This window comes from Notechis scutatus, chromosome 6 (genome assembly GCF_049901735.1).
Source record: "Notechis scutatus isolate UNSWTSFEM ecotype Mainland chromosome 6, rNotScu1.2, whole genome shotgun sequence".
NCBI classification, from domain to species: domain Eukaryota; kingdom Metazoa; phylum Chordata; class Lepidosauria; order Squamata; family Elapidae; genus Notechis; species Notechis scutatus.
Genome location: NC_142014.1, coordinates 76,877,324 through 76,894,379, shown reverse-complemented (window position 1 = coordinate 76,894,379; position 17,056 = coordinate 76,877,324). Strand labels below are relative to the sequence as shown.

Here is a 17,056-nt window from a genome sequence, read left to right as displayed (position 1 = left end):
GTCGTTAAGTGTGAAAAATGGTGCTCACGTCACAACTGCAGTGATTCGCTTAACAAAGGGACTGAGGCAAAATAAATGTTTCATTTAACAAGAGAAATTTGGGGCTCAATTATGTTCATAAGTCAGGGACTACCTGGAGTTTCTTCTATCTTCTTCAGGTAAAATAACTTTTGCCAACATCCTTTCTTCCCTGGCCCACCATTATGGATATATTCTTAAATAACAAACCGTCTGGCTTTTTCTTCCTTTTAGAAACAGTCCTTACTTTGCTTTGAGATTCTCTTCCTGAAAGTTCCACCTGGGGTCACTGACACGTTGCAACTCTCGTAAAATGCTTCCGGGTTTGTAGGCAGAGTTGATCACCATGCGAAGAATCTGAGCAGAGCAAAAAAACAAAACAAACCCCACTGGGCATGAAGCTATGAAGCTGAGCCAAAGAGCATCAAGGACTCCATAGTTCAAGCTTAATACCAGCCCTATGAGGTAGGCCAGGTTAGGAAACAGGCACCTGTTGAGGTAATTTCCCGTTAGGAGAATGAGCGCATACAGGGAGTATTTGAAAGAAGTGTTTGAATAATACACACACAGCACACAGATACACTGTACAGTAAATGTAGGTTTTTACTTTCAGAAAGTTTTTAGCAAAGTTCAAAACAAGCAGTCCAAAATCATTCACAGGTAAATCAGTCAGTTTTCAGTCCAGGGATAATCCAATATCAAAGTCCAGTGTCAAAAACAGTTCAGTATCAGACTTACATCAAATCCATGAATACCAGTCAATTAGAAGAAATGGCAATATTCTCCAACAGAAGGAAAAACAGAAAGATTCACTCACACTCTCTTCTGAGACTAAGACTAAAACAACCCAGGTTTCTGGCTCCATCTTATGGCCGTTTGAGAAACCACACCCAATTACAGGTTTTGCATGCTCTTAAAAATACAGTATTAAAATGTCTATCTTGGTTTATATATTTCCATCCCAAATAACAGTTAGGTGACTTACATTTCTAACAGTACCACAAAGAAAGCACTAGAAATTGAATAACAAAACAGAGTAAACAGAATAACAGAGTTGGAAGGGACCTTGGAGGTCTTCTAGTCCAACCCCCTGCTTAGGCAGGAAACCCTACACCACTTCAGACAAATGGTTATCCAATCTCTTCTTAAAAACTTCCAGGGTTGGAGCATTTACAACTTCTGGAGGCAAGTTGTTCCACTGGTTAATTGTTCTAACTGTCAGGAAGTTTCTCCTTAGTTCTAAGTTGCTTCTCTCCTTGATTAGTTTCCATCTGTTGCTCCTTGTCCTGCCTTCAGGTGCTTTGGAGAATAGCTTGACTCCCTCTTCTTTGGGGCAGCCCCTTAGATATTGGAAGGCTGCTATCATGTCACCATTGGCATGATAGCAGCATTGACAAACTATACTATATTAGTAGAATCTTAAAAACCTGAGAGTTCATTAATTGCTCTCTGACAAGCTCAGACTAGCCTCTAGAAGTTTTGGCTGCTCCAACACTGGAGGTTTTGAAGTGGTGTAGGGTTTCCTGCCTGAGCAGGGGGTTGGACTAGAAGAACTCCAAGGTCCCTTCAAACTCTGTTATTCTGTTATTGTTTTAAATTTTGCTAATGGCAGTTGCATAGATCCTCAAAGCTCATCTCAGTACTCGTCTGTGGCTGTGGTTATTGAGTTCAAGATTTCTGCTGTGTCCCCTCTCTGTCTATCATTTTGTCTGCTTTTTGTCAAACAGACTGTTAATCTCAGTTCCTCCTTCTCCTTCAACTCCACTCCTTCTAGCACTGATGATGTTACCTAGTTGGGTCACGAAACGTCTGCAAGGAAACAATCAAGCTCAGAGAGCACCATGGACCCTACAGATGTCGTTGTCATCCTCCTCATCCTCTCTGCAAATCCTACCCCCTTCTAGCACTGATGATGTTAACTAGTTGGGTCGTGTAATGTCTTGTAAGGAAAACAACCCAGCTCAGAAAGCACCAAGGACCCAATCATTCAACCCTGAGCGGTAACTATTCTCTTCCATCGACACCATTTGGGTTCCATACTCAGCAGCGGGTTGGTTTGGATGGCCTCCTAGACCCCTTGTCAGATCCGTGTATCTGCCATTCTTCAATGGAAGAAGTGGGGGGGGAGGAGTTGGTACAAGTAATCCTTTTTGATGTAACCTTAATATATTAAATCCTATACTGATTCTGTATAACTTGCATATGATATACAACTGGAGGAGTGGAACCAGATGTCCAGAAATTGTCACCTCTTGAAGAGATAACAAGATGAGAAGGAACCATAAAAATTCCAGCTCTGGAAGACACTCCTGGGAAGTCTGCTAAGATACTTTCCCAGAGAAGGGGAAAGGGGAATTAACATGTTGGTTCTTTGTTTGACTAAATCCACATCTGAATAAGGGGAGGGATTCTAACTTCCTTTCTCTATGACTGTATGCCTGGGGATATCTTAGACCTACCTTGCCTAGTGTTGGGTTGAAATCCCTTTCCACAAAGGATTCCTTTGGAAACACCTGGTCTTCAGAAGTTTATTCTTTTCAATTGAAGGGAAAAAGTCCAATGCTTACACCCCTTCCCACTTTTCCAGGATCCTTACCTCTTTAAGAACCAGGACGCATTTCCCGGGCCCAACAGATCGTGGTAGGTCTGCCAATCTGCCTTTGTTGAGATGTGGGCCTGAGAAACAGCGATGGTTGATGAAGAGGACGGGGCAGTTGTATCTCCCATTGATGGTTCCTGCAGGGGAGAAACCAGAAATCAAGTCCATCTTCCTCCAGCATCCCATCTGGGGCGCATTTTCTCTCTCTCCTCCTCCTTCCCGCCATCTTGGGACATAAACAACAACTGCGTTTATGGAGTTTATCTATTCTTTTTCCACTTCCAACCAACACGGCACCTGGGAATTATAATCCAGCATTGATTTGGACAACCCAGGTAGTCCTCGACTTACGTCCACCATTGAGCCAGGCATTTCTATTGCAGAGTGAGACCGTTGTTAAAACGAGTGCTGCCCCCATTTTACGACCTTCCTCGCCACTGTGGTTGTGCCGTTAGTCACATGGTTGTTAAGTGAACCTGGCTTTGCAGGTCATAAGGTCGCAAAAGCAGATCACGTGATTCCCTGGGACACTGCGACCGTCGTAAATACGAGTCAGTTGCCAAGCGCCTGAATTTTGATCATATGACCACGGGGAGGCTGCAATGGTCATAAGTGTGAAAAATTGGTCGCAAGTCACTTTTTTTTCAGTGCCTTTGTCACATTGAAATGAACTAAATGAAATGACGTAAGTCGAAGACTACATGTACTGCACCGGGAGTAACAATTCAAAAATACATACTTATTGATGCCGATTGCGGGAATGCAGTGTTTCTACTTTAGTATTTCAGATCTAAATTAGAAACAGGATTGTCTTTTCCCTCAAACTCACCCATCATGCCGATCTGGGGAATGCAGTGAGGATTGTGAATTTTCACAATAGGCACTTCCGCTGGTAACCTAATATAAGACCAAAGAACAACAACGTGAAGTAAGATCATAAGCACCGTCACTTAGCATTCAAGTGGCCAGTCCCAATTGTGGTCACTAAACGAGGACTAATGATACTTGAATGGGGGTGGGGACGACTGTTGTCCAGAGAAGAGATTAAAAAAATTGGCAGGCACAACCATGTAATAAAAGCTGAAGACGACATTTAACAGATAATCAGTGTTGGAAAGGACCTTGTAGGTCATCTAGTCCAACCCCCCGCCCAAGCGGGAGACCCTACACCATTTCTGACAAATGGCAGTTCAATCTCTTCTTGAAAGTCTCCAGTGATGAAGCTCCCACAACTTCCAAATGCAACTTCTGTTCCATTGGTTGATTGTCCTCACTGTCAGAAAATGTCTCCTTATTTCTAGATTGAATCTCTCCTTGTTCAGTTTCCATCCATTCTTCCTTGTCTGGCCTTCAGGTACTTTGGAAAATAGCATGACCCCCTCGTCCTCTCTGTGGCAGCCCCTCAAATATTGGAAGACTGCTATCCTTCTCTTCATTAGACTAGCCAGGCCCAGTTCCTGTAACCATTCTTCATATGTTTTGGCCTCCAGTCCCCTAATCATCCTGGTTACTTTTCTCTGCATTTTTTCTAGAGTCTCAACCTCTTTTTTATAGTGTGATGACCAAAACTGGATGCAGGACTCTAGGTGTGGTCTTACTAAGGCTTTATAGAGTGGTATTAATACCTCACTTGATCCTGATTGTATCCCTCTGTTAATGCAGCTAAGGATTGCATTGGCTATTTTGGCTGCCGCTGCACATGACTGGCTCCTATTTAGCTGGTTGTCCACTATGATTCCAAGATCCCTCTCACAGTTCCTATTATTGAGTTTGGTTTCACCCAGTCTGTATGTATCCTTTTGGTTTTGCTTGTCTAAGTGGAGCACTTTACTTTTCTCTACATTGAACCACATACCATATCTTAAAGTTGCTGAGAAACACTAGATGGGTAGATGGATAAGTACATAAGGATTCCACGAGCTACAGGTCGTCCTCCATGTATGGCTACAATTACGAGCAGAATTTCCAACGCTAACTTAGGCTGCCGTTCATTGAGTTTGGGGTATCTGGTTCTTTGATTATTATTATTTTTTTTTTTTTTGCTGCAGGGGCTAGGCAGTCATTAAGTGAATCACACGGGTTGTTAAGCGAATCCCTGCTGGGTTTTCTTGACAGAAGCCAGCTGGGAAGGTCGACCAATCACCCCAGGATGCTTGTGACCATCATAATAAATATAAAGGTATCCTTCGACTTATGACCACAACGGAGCCCAACATTTTCATTAAGTAAGGCCTTTGCTAATTTGAGAGTTCTGCCCCATTTTGTGACCTTTCTTGCCACACTTGCTAAGTGAATCACTGCAGCTGTTAAGTTAGTAACAGGACTGTGAAATGAATCTGGATTCCCCATTGATTTTGCTTGTCAAAAGATTGCAAAAAGGGGAACCGCATGACCATCATAACTACGAATCAGTTGCCAAGTGTCAGAGTATATTCATGAACTGGAATAGAGCACGGTATCAAGGCCAGTGAATGAATAGGCCTAGCAACTAAGTCAGCCAATGAGGACTGTTTGGAAACTGAAACTAGAAGTAGCCTAGGCATGGCTCTGTATTAAGCTCTGCAGCTCTGAAGCTCCTAGTCTATTGAATATGAAGCTGCTTCTCTCCTCTGCTGTGTATAATGCTTGCCTGCTGAACTAAAGTGAAACTGATGTCTGTTTCTGAGCTCTTGAGTTGCTGTTCTGCTCTGAACCAGTAACACGTCTGCTTCTGTTTGAGTTTGCTCCATGCTGGAGAAATCTACAACTGGTATTGTAAAATTTACTTTATATGTTTATAAAGAAGTTAAATGAAGCCTCAGCCATCTGTGTTTACTTTTCTGGCACTGAATTTACGCTACAAAACTCTGAACCCCAAGCATCTGAATTTTGATCACATAACCATGGGGATGCTGCAGTGGTCATAAGTGTGGAAAAACAACCATAAGTCCCCTTTTTCCAGTGCCGTTGTAATCTCAAACTGACACTAAACCAAAGCACAAAATTCCCATTGCTAAGCCATTAAGTGAGTTTTGCCCCATTCTTTCTTGCCATTGTTGTTAAGTGAGCACCACGGTTGTTAAGTGAAACTGGCTTCCCCGTGGACTTTGCTTGTCAGAAGGTCTCAAAAGGGGGAATCACACGACCCCAGAGGGCACTGAAACCATCATAAATGTGAGCCAGTTTCCAAGTGGCCGAATGTTGATCCTGTGACCATGTGCTGCAATGAAAAACTGGTCGTAAGTCAGTGGTCGTAAGTAACTTTTTTCCAGTGCGGTTGTAACTTTGAATGGTTGTAGCAATAGCACTTAGACTTACATACCGCTTCACAGTGCTTTACGGCCATCTCTAAGTGGTTTTTCAGCATCTTGCCCCCAACAATCTGGGTCCTCAATTTACCCACCTCGGAAGGATGGAAGGCTGAGTCAACCCTGAGGTTAGTATCGAACTGCTGGCAGTGAGCAGTGAATTAACCTGCAATACTGCATTCTAACCACTGGGAAGAGAAAGAAGGAAGGAAGGGGAGGAAGGAAGGAAGGAGGAGGAAGGAAGGAAGGAAGGAAGGAAGGAAGGAAGGAAGGAAGGAAGGAAGGAAGGAAGGAAGGAAGGAAGGAATAGCAATACCATCAAGACTTATATACTACTTCACAGTGCTTCACAGCCCTCTCTAAGCAGTTTGCAGAGTCAGCCTCTGGCCCACAACAAATCTGGCTTCTCATTTTACCCAGCTTGGAAGGACGGAAGGCTGAGTCAGCCTTGAGCCTGGTAAAATTCGAACTGCCAAATTGCAGGCAGCCGGCAGTCAGCGGAGGTAGCCTCCCCCCAACCCAGAAAAAAAAAAAAAAAAAAAAAAAAAAAAAAAAACCAACACCCGACATATACTACTTCACAGCCCAGCCCTAGGTTGCGAGTCAGCCCCCCACAACACCGCCACTTTCCAGCTTGGCGAAGGCTCTGTGTTGAGCCGGTAAAAATTGAAGCACCAGCGCGGGCCTGCAGTTTCACCACTGGGCGGCTCAGTGTTAAGTTGAAGACTACCTGTGTATCAATGGGCCCCTTGCAATATAGTCAGGCATTTCTACCTTAGAGCACCTCTTTTTGTCTACATGATAAAACTGTGATGTAATTGACATTTTAAGGGCGTACTCACTGCTTTTCCGGTTGGACGATTGCAATCTTTCTCTTCCTGTGCGCTGGAAAACGAGAACGAGGACAAGGGTTAATCTGGCAATGTCAATTTGCAAATGGACAAGGGTGTGTGCTTCCCTGCAGGAAAATTAAAGATTTCTCTCGCCCTTTTCAAATGTGCAGGTAGTCCTCGGCTTACGACTGCAATCAAGCCCAACGTGTCTCTTGTTAAATGAGATGTGTGTTAATGGGAATTTGGCCCTTTTTTTTAAACGACCTTTCTTGCCAGACTTGTGAAGTGCCTCTCTGCAGTCGATAAATCAGTAACTCTATTGCTAAGTTGAATCCGGCTTCCCCACTGACTGGACGTGTCCAAGAAGGTCGCAAAAGGGGATCATATGACCTTGGGAACGCAGCAACGATCATAAATAGGAACCGGCGGCCAAGCATCTGAATTTTGATCACGTGACTGTGGAGATTCTGCATAGGCCGCCACTGTGGAAAAACGGTCGTAAGTCACTTTTTTCAGTGCCTTTGTCACTTCAAACAGGCACTATTTTAACTCCGGGTGGGTGGGTGGGGTGAGTCTGCCTACCAAGATGAGGTGGACCGGTTGCTTTCGTGGTGTGGAGACCATAACTTGGTCCTCAACACCAATAAGACCAAGGAGCTGATAGTGGATTATAGAGAAGGAACAGATCAGACCTCCAGCTCTGGCTTATCAAGGGAGACCGAGTGGAGCAAGTGGACAGTTTTAAGTTTCTGGGTGTTACCCTAAAAGAGGACCTGACCTGGGGTGCTCACATTGCAGCCCTGGTCAAAAGGGCCCAGCAGAGATTATACTACCCGAGACTTCTCAGAAAACAACAACTGAATGAAAAACTGCTGGTGATCTTCTACTGCTACACCATAGAGAGTATTTTAATTTACTGCACTTCTGTATGGTTTGCCAATTGCACAGTGGCAGATAGGACAGCACTCCAGAGGGTTAACATCATCACCCCAAAGATCATGGGTTGCCCTCTCCCCTCTTTGGAAGAGCTTTATAGCTCCCGCTGCCTTAAGAAAGTTCAAAACATTCTCAAAGATCCATTTCATCCTGGGAACCCATTTTTTGAACTATTACCATCTGGCAGATGTTACAGGGTAAAAAAAAAACAAGGACAAATAGGCTGAAAAACAACTTCTATCCCAGGGCAGTAGCTCTTTTGAATTCTACTGTTGTTGTGGTTCGCCGGCAGCAGGTGTGGACAGCTGAGGTCTCGGAGAGCGAGGACTCAGATGCAGGGCCTGTGTGTGATGCAGGGATGGAGCCAGAACCACCAGGGAGTAGAATGCTACCTTTGGAGATTGTGGAGGCTGGCAGCAGTGATGAAGAGGCCCCCGAGGAGCCCCTGCCCAGCGTGCGTGCGCACAGGGCTGCTCGAAGGAAAGAGCAGCTGCAGTAGCATGGGCGATTCGGGAGTAAGGCTGGAAGGTAATGGCCCCTCCCTGAGAAGATAAAAGCCAGCTGAGAAACCGGAGTTCTTTGCAGAAGGCAAAGAAGTTTGATATTCGAGCCTAGTGGACGTTAGAATATCTGGGTTGGTGTTTGGAGACTCTTTGATTTATTGTTAGGAACTTTATCTGTTGTTCTTGGCAGCCTTGCGAAAACTTGGCAAGACTCTTTCTTGTCAGAGCTAATTAGTTCGAAGCAGCCCTTTATCTGTGAAGAAACAGGATTCGTAAATGAAACAGTAAAAGGTGGTGCTGGTACCTTTGTCTTGTGTTTACTCTCAAGGAACCAGGTTTGGGTCAGAACAATTGTATATAGTAAACTGAAGATGGTATTTAATTTCGTTGTACGATGTGCAATGACAATAAACTAAACTAAACAGACGGTTGAAATTCGAGGACTGCCTGTATAGTCTTAGACAATGCATTCTGAAGACAATGTGTTCATTTTTAAGTAGAGGCCAAACAACTGAATGATTATTGCAAAACTTAGCAATTGAAATTTGCTCTTCCGGGTACCTACCGGTGTTTTTATGCGGTGCCCAGAGTTTGTAACCATTTGCTTCACACCAGCCCACAGGGAAGATGTCCATTGATTCCACATCGACTATATATTCGGAAGGAGGTACGTGAGGAAGACCTATTGAGGCATTAGAATGCATTAGAAACACCAGAAATTAATTACAAGGGATTAGATGTCTTTATAAAGCAATAAGAGAAACTAGTGTAATAGGCATACTGAATATTACTTATATTATATATATGGGAATGTGATTATTATTATTATATTGTTATACTGTTAAGAAGAATATTATTAGTAATTGTTAAGCACATGAAATATGTACCTAATCGACACACAATTGAAATGGAATGGATTTATTGTATGTTAAAAGAAATAAATAATTAAAAAAATATAAAGATATGCCAGGAAGGCAGCAATTTGGTGGCAAAAAGAAAAGGCACAGATACATCCACGTGGGGAGAAGAATTCGTGCCCTCCTGTCATGCCCGTGTGGGAATCTGACTCGGCGGGAGAAGCCGAACAGCTGACAGGGAGTGGGAGGAAAGAAAGGATAGAAGGATGAAAAGAAAGAGAAACAAACAAAGAAACAAAGGAGGGAGGGAGGTTGGGAGGAAGAAAAAGAGGGAAGGAAGGATAGAAGGAAGGATGAAAAGAAAGAAAGGAGGAAGGAAGGAAGGAAAAGAGAGGGAAGAAAGATAGAAGGATGAAAGAAAGAGAAAGAAAGGAGGGAGGGAAGGAAGGAAGGAAGAAAAAGAAAGAGAAGAAAGGATACAAAGAAGGATGGATGGAAAGAAAGAAAGGAAAAAAGAAAGAGAGAGAAAGAAAGAGGGAGGGAGGAAAGATGGAAGGATGGATGGAAGGAAGGAAAAGAAAGGAGGGAGGAAAGGAAGGAAGGAAAGACAGAAGGATGGAAGGAAAGAAAAGGCAGGGATGGAGGTAAGGAAGGATTGAAGGAAAGAAGGACTGGAAGGAGGGAGGCAAGGAGGGAGGAGATGGAAGGGGGAGGGAGTGAAGAAAGAGAAAGAAAGAAAGAAAGAAAGAAAGAAAGAAAGAAAGAAAGAAAGAAAGAAAGAAAGAAAGAAAGAAAGAAAGAAAGGAAGGAAAGAAGGAAGGAAAGAAGGAAGGAAGGAAGGAAGGCAGAAAGAAAGGAAGACAGAAAGAAAGAAAGCTTCGGGAATTCAGCAGGAATCAAGCAGGGCAGGATTTCCCCTGCAGGCCGTCTTCTAATGTACCTTCAAAAGAGAGCCACATTAGCCGGCCTTTTACGGAATTAACAGACGCCATGCAGATCTCAGCCGGATTCTGGGGGTTCGCTGCTTCCAGCATCATGTTTTTCATAAAAGCTCGACTACAGGAAGCCTGAATGGCATCAACAGAAAACACAGAAAACAGAACATTGAATGACACAGTTGGAAGGCAGCTGGGCGATCTCCGGCTCAGGCAGGAAATTTTATGCCATTCTGAACAAACGGTTGTCCACTCTCTTCTCTTTCATTTCCCTGCCAGCTCAGTTCGCCAAACCGGGACGTCTAACCCTGAAAAAAATCCACTCATCACTCATACTATAACCTCGATACAGAACAGAGGTCTCCAAACTTGGCAACTTTAAGACTTGTGGACGTCAACTCGCAGAATTCTCCAGCCAGCTATGCTGGCTGAGGAATTCTGGAAGTTGAAGCCCACAAGTCTTAAAAAGTTTGAGGATCCCCTGGGATATACAGTAGGCAGGGAGCTGCTACATAAGCTGGAAAAGAGGGTGAAGGACCTTTTTTGCTTCTTAAAATCCCTAATCCACCCCTCCCTCAAGAGTTGGGGACTTCAGCTGCTGTGTTGGGGCTGCAGATGAAATGCCAGTTTTAATGCTTGTTCTAATTACTTTGGGCTGCTGATGATCTAGATGTATCTTCCTCTGCACATGTTTCCTTGTGGGCTTCTCCTATTCTGATTCTGAAAAGAGGAAGGAAAGGAGGGAGGGAGGAATTAGGGGAGGGAGGACGAAGGAAGGGGAGAAATAAGAGGAAGGAGGGAGGGAGGGAGGAAATACAGTAGGGGAAAGAGGAGGAAGAAAGGAGAAATAGAGGGAGGGAGGAAATAGGGGAAGGAGGAGGAAGAAAGGGGAGAAATGGAGGAAGGAAGGAAATAAGAGGAGGAGGAAGGAAGAGGAGAAACAGGGGAGGAAGACGGAAGGAAATAGGAAAGGGAAGAGGAAGGAAGAGGAGAAACAGGGAGAGGGAGGGAGGGAAGGAAGGAAGGAGGGAAGGAAGGAAGGAAGGAAGGAAGAAAGAAAGAAAGAAAGAAAGAAAGAAAGAAAGAAAGAAAGAAAGAAAGAAAGAAAGAAAGAAAGAAAGAAAGAAAGAAAGAAAGAAAGAAAGCAGGCAGGAAGGCAGGAAGGAAGGAGTGTTGTGATCCCAGCCTCTTTGACCTTAACTTTCTACAAAAGTGATTTTGTAGAATACATACAATGAGGGTGAAGGACCATTAATGGCAATGGGCACAGGACAAGAAAGATCCCAATGCAGTGAAAAGAAAAACCAGAACTTACATTTTTGAAGAAGCCCTCAGGAGCTGCCTCCGCTCCGCACTGCTTCTGGTAATCCGCCCAGTCGAAATCCGGATTAGAATAACCTGCGAGAAATCCCAGGAAACCAACAAAATTCATTTTCTCTCATTTTGTTTGGGTGAAGACAGAAGTGGACAGCCGGACAGCAGCCCACACTCAAGAGTAACACAACTATCTGAGAATATTTACCTCAGCCCGCTCAAATGTTGGTTAGAGTCCATCGCTAACTACGGTTTACAGGAATCGGATGAGCTGCGCCAATATACCACAATTTACAAGCTTTTAAACATCACCCAACCCATATGATTGTTGTTGTTGTTGTTGTTGTTTGCAGTGGGTCAATGGATGGCAGTCAGCATTGTACTGTGGTGGCAAAAAAGCTGAATACAATACTAGGCTGCATCCTGGACATAAATGGTTTCAACTTCTACCCTCAAAACGATGCTGTAGGGCATTGCACACCCGAACAACTAGACACAAGGACAGTTTTTCCCTGAACACCATCACTCTGCTAAACAAATAATTCCAACTATTTACAAAGTCTGCACTACTATTACTGTTAATCTTCTCATCACTTCTTATCACCCATCCCCTCCCACTTGTGACTGTATGACCGAAACTTTGTCGCTTGTATCCTTACGATTTATATTGACTGTTTCCTAATATGATTTGATTGCTTATTCTACCCTATGACTGTTGTACCTGATGATTCTTGACTCTTTGACTATCATTAAGTGTTGTACCTTATGATTCTTGACTCTTCATGAATGTATCTTTTCTTTTATGTACACTGAGAGCATTTGCACCAAGACAAATTCCTTGTGTGTCCAATCACACTTGGCCAATAAAAGATTCCTATTCTATTCTATTCTATTCTATTCTATTCTATTCTATTCTATTCTATTCTATTCTATTCTATTCTATTCTATTCCATTCCATTGCATTGCATTGCATTCCATTGCATTCCATTCCATTCCATTCCATTCCATTATAACTATAAAAAATAAAACACAAACACACATCCTTCGCATTCTATAACAACTGAATTGAAAACCCCTGACTTTGCATTCATATTGCATTATACAGTAGAATTCAGTATAGTTACTGCTCTGGGATAGAAGCTGTTTTTCCAGCCTATTTGTCCTTGTATTTATTTTTTTTATGTTTTTTTATGAATTATGCTTTAATTTTGCATTGCATCTCTTAGGAAAACGCTAAGCACTTTCGCCCCACAAAAAGATGGCTCAGCCTTGCCCAGGCAAAGCTGATCTCAGCTGATCTCTGGAGGCTTTGTTTACTACCGGTTCAGCCAAACCAGTCTGAACCGGTAGCATACCACCATTGGCTTATATGTATATTCCTGTGTACTGTAGGGCAGACAACTTTGCCCCTTATGGCCTCTCCATTTTGAGTGGGGAAAGGGGCTGGTCTCCTTCACTGTCTTGCTTCCTCGCCCGCCAAATTGAAATCTCTTATCTTGAATTTCTGCCTGGTCTGCTTCCAACCTGGGCCTACGTGCCCCCAGCTTTCAAGTATGAATATTTCATTGCTTTGGAAATTTCACTCGTTGGGATGAAGCCACAGTGAAAAGCCAGATGCCCCTCGCAACACACCCAACGCCAACACAGAAATACGCCCGTCTCCAAGCAGAGAGAAAATGAGCAAAATCTTCCCCACAGCTGTGAACGCTTAAGGAAAAAGAAGTCTATAAATCTAGCTGTCGACAATATAAATGGTGTCCACAGAGCACTTTCATATGGTGGGGAAATTAATGGATATTAATTTTCTGGCTGGTATGAAATAAAACATGTCTTTTTTTTCTCCTTAGGGAATCTAAGCAGCTCTTCTAACCGTACATTAATGTGTACATTAAACATAATGTGTACGTCACTCTCCAATTATTCATCTATATTAGCCATGTCTTGGAACAAGAAGGAGAAATTCCCTTAGAAGCCAGAAGCCTGTTCTAATGCAGCAACATCGATGGTTTTTATATTGCTCTAAAGATTTAACTTTTCAGACAAGAAGCAAAGGGCTACGAAATGGCATAGGAATTCCATGCCTGAGCAGGGGGTTGGACTAGAAGACCTCCAAGGTCCCTTCCAACTTTGTTATTCTATTCTATTCTATTCTATTCTATTCTATTCTATTCTATTCTATTCTATTCTATTCTATTCTATTCTATTCTATTTTGTTCTGTACTGTTGTTCTGTTCTGTTCTATTCTATTCTATTCCTATTCTTCTTTCTATTCTATTCTATTCTATTCTATTCTATTCTATTCTATTCTATTCTATTCTATTCTATTCTTCTCTATATTCTATTCTTCTCTATATTCTATTCTTCTCTATATTCTGTTCTATTCTATTCTGTTCTTTTCTATTCCTCTCTATATTCTATTCTATTCTATTCTATTCTATTCTATTCTATTCTATTCTATTCTATTCTATTCTATTCTTTTCTATTCTATTTCTGTTCTGTTCTATTCTATTCTATTCTATTCTATTCTATTCTATTCTATTCTATTCTATTCTATTCTATTCTATTCTATTCTATTCTATTCTGTCTCTCTCTGTCACTCCTCTGCCATTGAATGTTAAGCCACGATAGCCTTAATTTTACCTCCCTGAATTTGTAACGCTATATTGACTTCTGAACAGAAATTCCTTGGCGCTTCGTAGCTGAAGGGACATTTGGACATATAATTCCAAGGTTTGGGGGTTTCTCTTCAAGCACCGCGTCGAAATAGGTTCCACGGTGTTTGCAAAAAAAAAAAAAAAACTATAGAATGCAGAACTACAGAGTTGGAAGGGACCTTGGAGGTCTTCTAGTCCAGCCCCCTTGCTCATGTCATTCTGAATACATGGTCGTGCGATCTCTTCTTTAAAAAACTCCAGGGATGGAGCGTCCAGATAACTTCTGGAGGCACTGATGATGCAAACCCTCCCCCCCACCCCAAATCCAGACCCATTCTGCAAGGCCAAGACAAACCTTTGGGAGGGGTGAGATGAACTCCATTTTTAAGGCACCACTGCACTGGCAGGAGGCCCAAGGAATCGGCATGGCAGAGCCTTGACGTGCTGCATGGTTCAGGACGGAGATCGTCCAGAGTGACTTGCATGAAATGGTGGCTGAAAACCTACAGGGGAAGCAAGTGGAGGAGTTTATTTATTTGCTTATTTATTTGTAGCCCACTTGTATTATTTTTGCAAATAACTCAAGGCTGAAATTACATCCAACATATTTTCCTCCTCCTATTTTCCTCGCAACAACGACCTTATGAGGTTGGTTGGGCTGAGGGAGAAGGACCAGCCCAAAGTCACCCAGCTGCCTTTCGTGTCTAAGGCAGGATGAGAATTCAGAATCTCCTGTCAATTGGCACCAAAGTCATCCAGCCAGCTTTCATGCCTAAGGCGGGACCAGAACTCCCAGTCTCCTGGTGATTGGCTCAAAGCCACCCAGCTGCCTTTTGCGTCTAAGGCAGGACTAGAACTCGGAATCTCCTTTTGATTGGCCCAAAGTCATCTTGCCGGCTTTCGTGCCTAAGGTGGGACCAGAACTCACAGTCTCCTGGTGATTGGCTGAAAGTCACCCAGTTGGTTTATGTCTAAGGTGGGACTAGAATTCACCATCTCTTGCTAATTGGTCCAAAGTCACCCAGCTGGTTTATGGTTAAGGCAGGACATGAACTCACGGTCTCCCACTTTCTAATCTGGTGCCTTAACCACTAGACCAAACTGGCTGCCATTTTTATTTATTTATATCCCATCCCTATTATTATTGTTTTATAAATCTCAAGGCAGTGAATTCTTCCTCCTCCTATTTTCCCCACAACAACAATCTTGTTGAGCTGAGAGACAGTAAATCAGCCAGTCACCCAATCAGCTTTCATGCCTAAGGCGGGATTAGAACTCCCAGTCTCCTGGTGATTGGCTCAAAGAATCCAGCTATCTTCCATGCCTAAGGTGGGACTTGAACTCCCAGTCACCTGGTGATTGGCTTAAAACACCCAGTCAGCTTCCATGCCTAAGGTGGGACTAGAACTCCCAGTCTCCTGGTGATTGACCCAAAGATACCAGTCAACTTCCATGCTTAAGACGGGACTAGAGCTTCCAGTCTCCTGGTGATTGGCCCAAAGACACCCAGTCAGCTTCCATGCCTAAGGCGAGACTAGAACTTCCAGTCTCCTGGTGATTGGCCCAAAGACACCCAGTCAGCTTCCATGCCTAAGGCAGGACTAGAACTCCCAGTCTCCTGGTGATTGGCCCAAAGACACCCAGTCAGCTTCCATGCCTAAGGCAAGACTAGAACTCCCAGTATCCTGGTGATTGGCCCAAAGACAACCAGGCAGCTTCCATGCCTAAGACAGGACTAGAACTCCCAGTATCCTGGTGATTGGCCCAAAGACACCCAGTCAGCTTCCATGCCTAAGGCGGGACTAGAACTCCCGGTCTCCTGGTGATTGGCCCAAAGACAACCAGTCAGATTTAATTTATAAGACGTAATGGAGCCTGGAATTTCCATCTTAAGTCATGACAGCGATAAGTCGAGGCTTTCCCATTTCCAGACCCTATTTTACGACCTGCTGCAGTCATTAAGTGAACATGAAGATTGCTAAGTGAATCAATGTATTCCTATGGGTATTTTTGCCCAGAAACGGACTAAAAAGGCTAGAAAGTGACAAAAAACATTGTAATTTGCAGTCTCACGTGACCAAGGGTGAAATATGGTCACGAGTCCCCTTTTCAGTACTGTTGTAACATTGGACGGTCACTAAGTGAATTGTTGTATGTCAAGGACTACCCGCATTGTGGTTGTGTGAGAAAGGAAAATTTCCCGAATTTCCACCAAACTTCTCCATGCTACTCAAGAGACAGTTTTAGGAACTCTAGAGATAAACTCGGAGCAGGGGTCTCAGAAGAGGTCAATTCCTGGATGGATGGATGGATGGATGGATGGATGGAACAAATCTATGTTGCCTCTGGGGTGCCCCTAGGAGACCTCAAACCTACATGCCTTGCCTTGACTGTGGAAGATCTGGTTTTAATTCTCAACCCCATTTTGGATTCCTCACCTTAGTTATAGTAGCCGGGCAAATCGCGGCTGGTTCTCGTTGATCCACTGCTTCCAACTTCATCCCTGCCGTGAATGAGTGGTTCCTCAAATCAGCATGATCCTAGGGAAAAAACAAGCTGATGCTTTGGTCCATCCTGCCAGGGACAGGCAACTCACGTAAAGCCCAAACTATTGACCTCACCCCTTTCCTAAGAGGGCTGTAGGGGGCGTGCATAAGCGCACCAACGTGCCTACCGTCCCTGTCCTATCGTTTCTTTTATTTTTCTTATATGTACCCATTTCATGTATTCATAACTATGTATATACTTATACCTATTATCTTGTAAGCGACTGACAAATCAAAACAAATAAAATGTTTTAAAAAGTTGCATTAACAGAGGGATTCAATCAAGATCAAGGGAGGTATTAATACCTGTTAAGCCTGGATTCCCCAACTGGTGTTAAGGAAAACAAACTAAACAGAACGAAACAATGTTATCCCTAACAATACCACTCCATAAAGCCTTAGTAAGACCACACCTAGAGTACTAACCCTAACCCTAATCCAGTTTTGGTCACCAGACTACAAAAAAGATGGTTGAGACTCTAGAAAGAGTGCAGAGAAGAGCAACAAGGATGATTAGGGGACTGGAGGCTAAAACATATGAAGAACGGTTGCAGGAACTGGGCATGGCTAGTCT

General features: G+C 43.3%; 1 protein-coding gene across 2 annotated transcripts in view; it reads right to left on the bottom strand.

Moving 5' to 3' along the window:
• The window catches only part of SFMBT2 (Scm like with four mbt domains 2), a 65,716-nt gene that overhangs the window by 20,781 nt on the left and 27,879 nt on the right, over nt 1-17,056 (bottom strand). For both annotated transcript variants that reach the window (XM_087968888.1, XM_087968889.1), the window contains exons 8-16: nt 16,375-16,476; nt 14,292-14,439; nt 11,284-11,366; nt 9,974-10,100; nt 8,742-8,858; nt 6,747-6,789; nt 3,447-3,514; nt 2,615-2,754; nt 266-375 (exon numbers count right to left, since the gene is read on the bottom strand). In XM_087968888.1, coding sequence (XP_087825014.1) covers nt 266-375; nt 2,615-2,754; nt 3,447-3,514; nt 6,747-6,789; nt 8,742-8,858; nt 9,974-10,100; nt 11,284-11,366; nt 14,292-14,439; nt 16,375-16,476 — 938 coding nt within the window. The remainder of the gene's footprint in view (nt 1-265; nt 376-2,614; nt 2,755-3,446; nt 3,515-6,746; nt 6,790-8,741; nt 8,859-9,973; nt 10,101-11,283; nt 11,367-14,291; nt 14,440-16,374; nt 16,477-17,056) is intronic.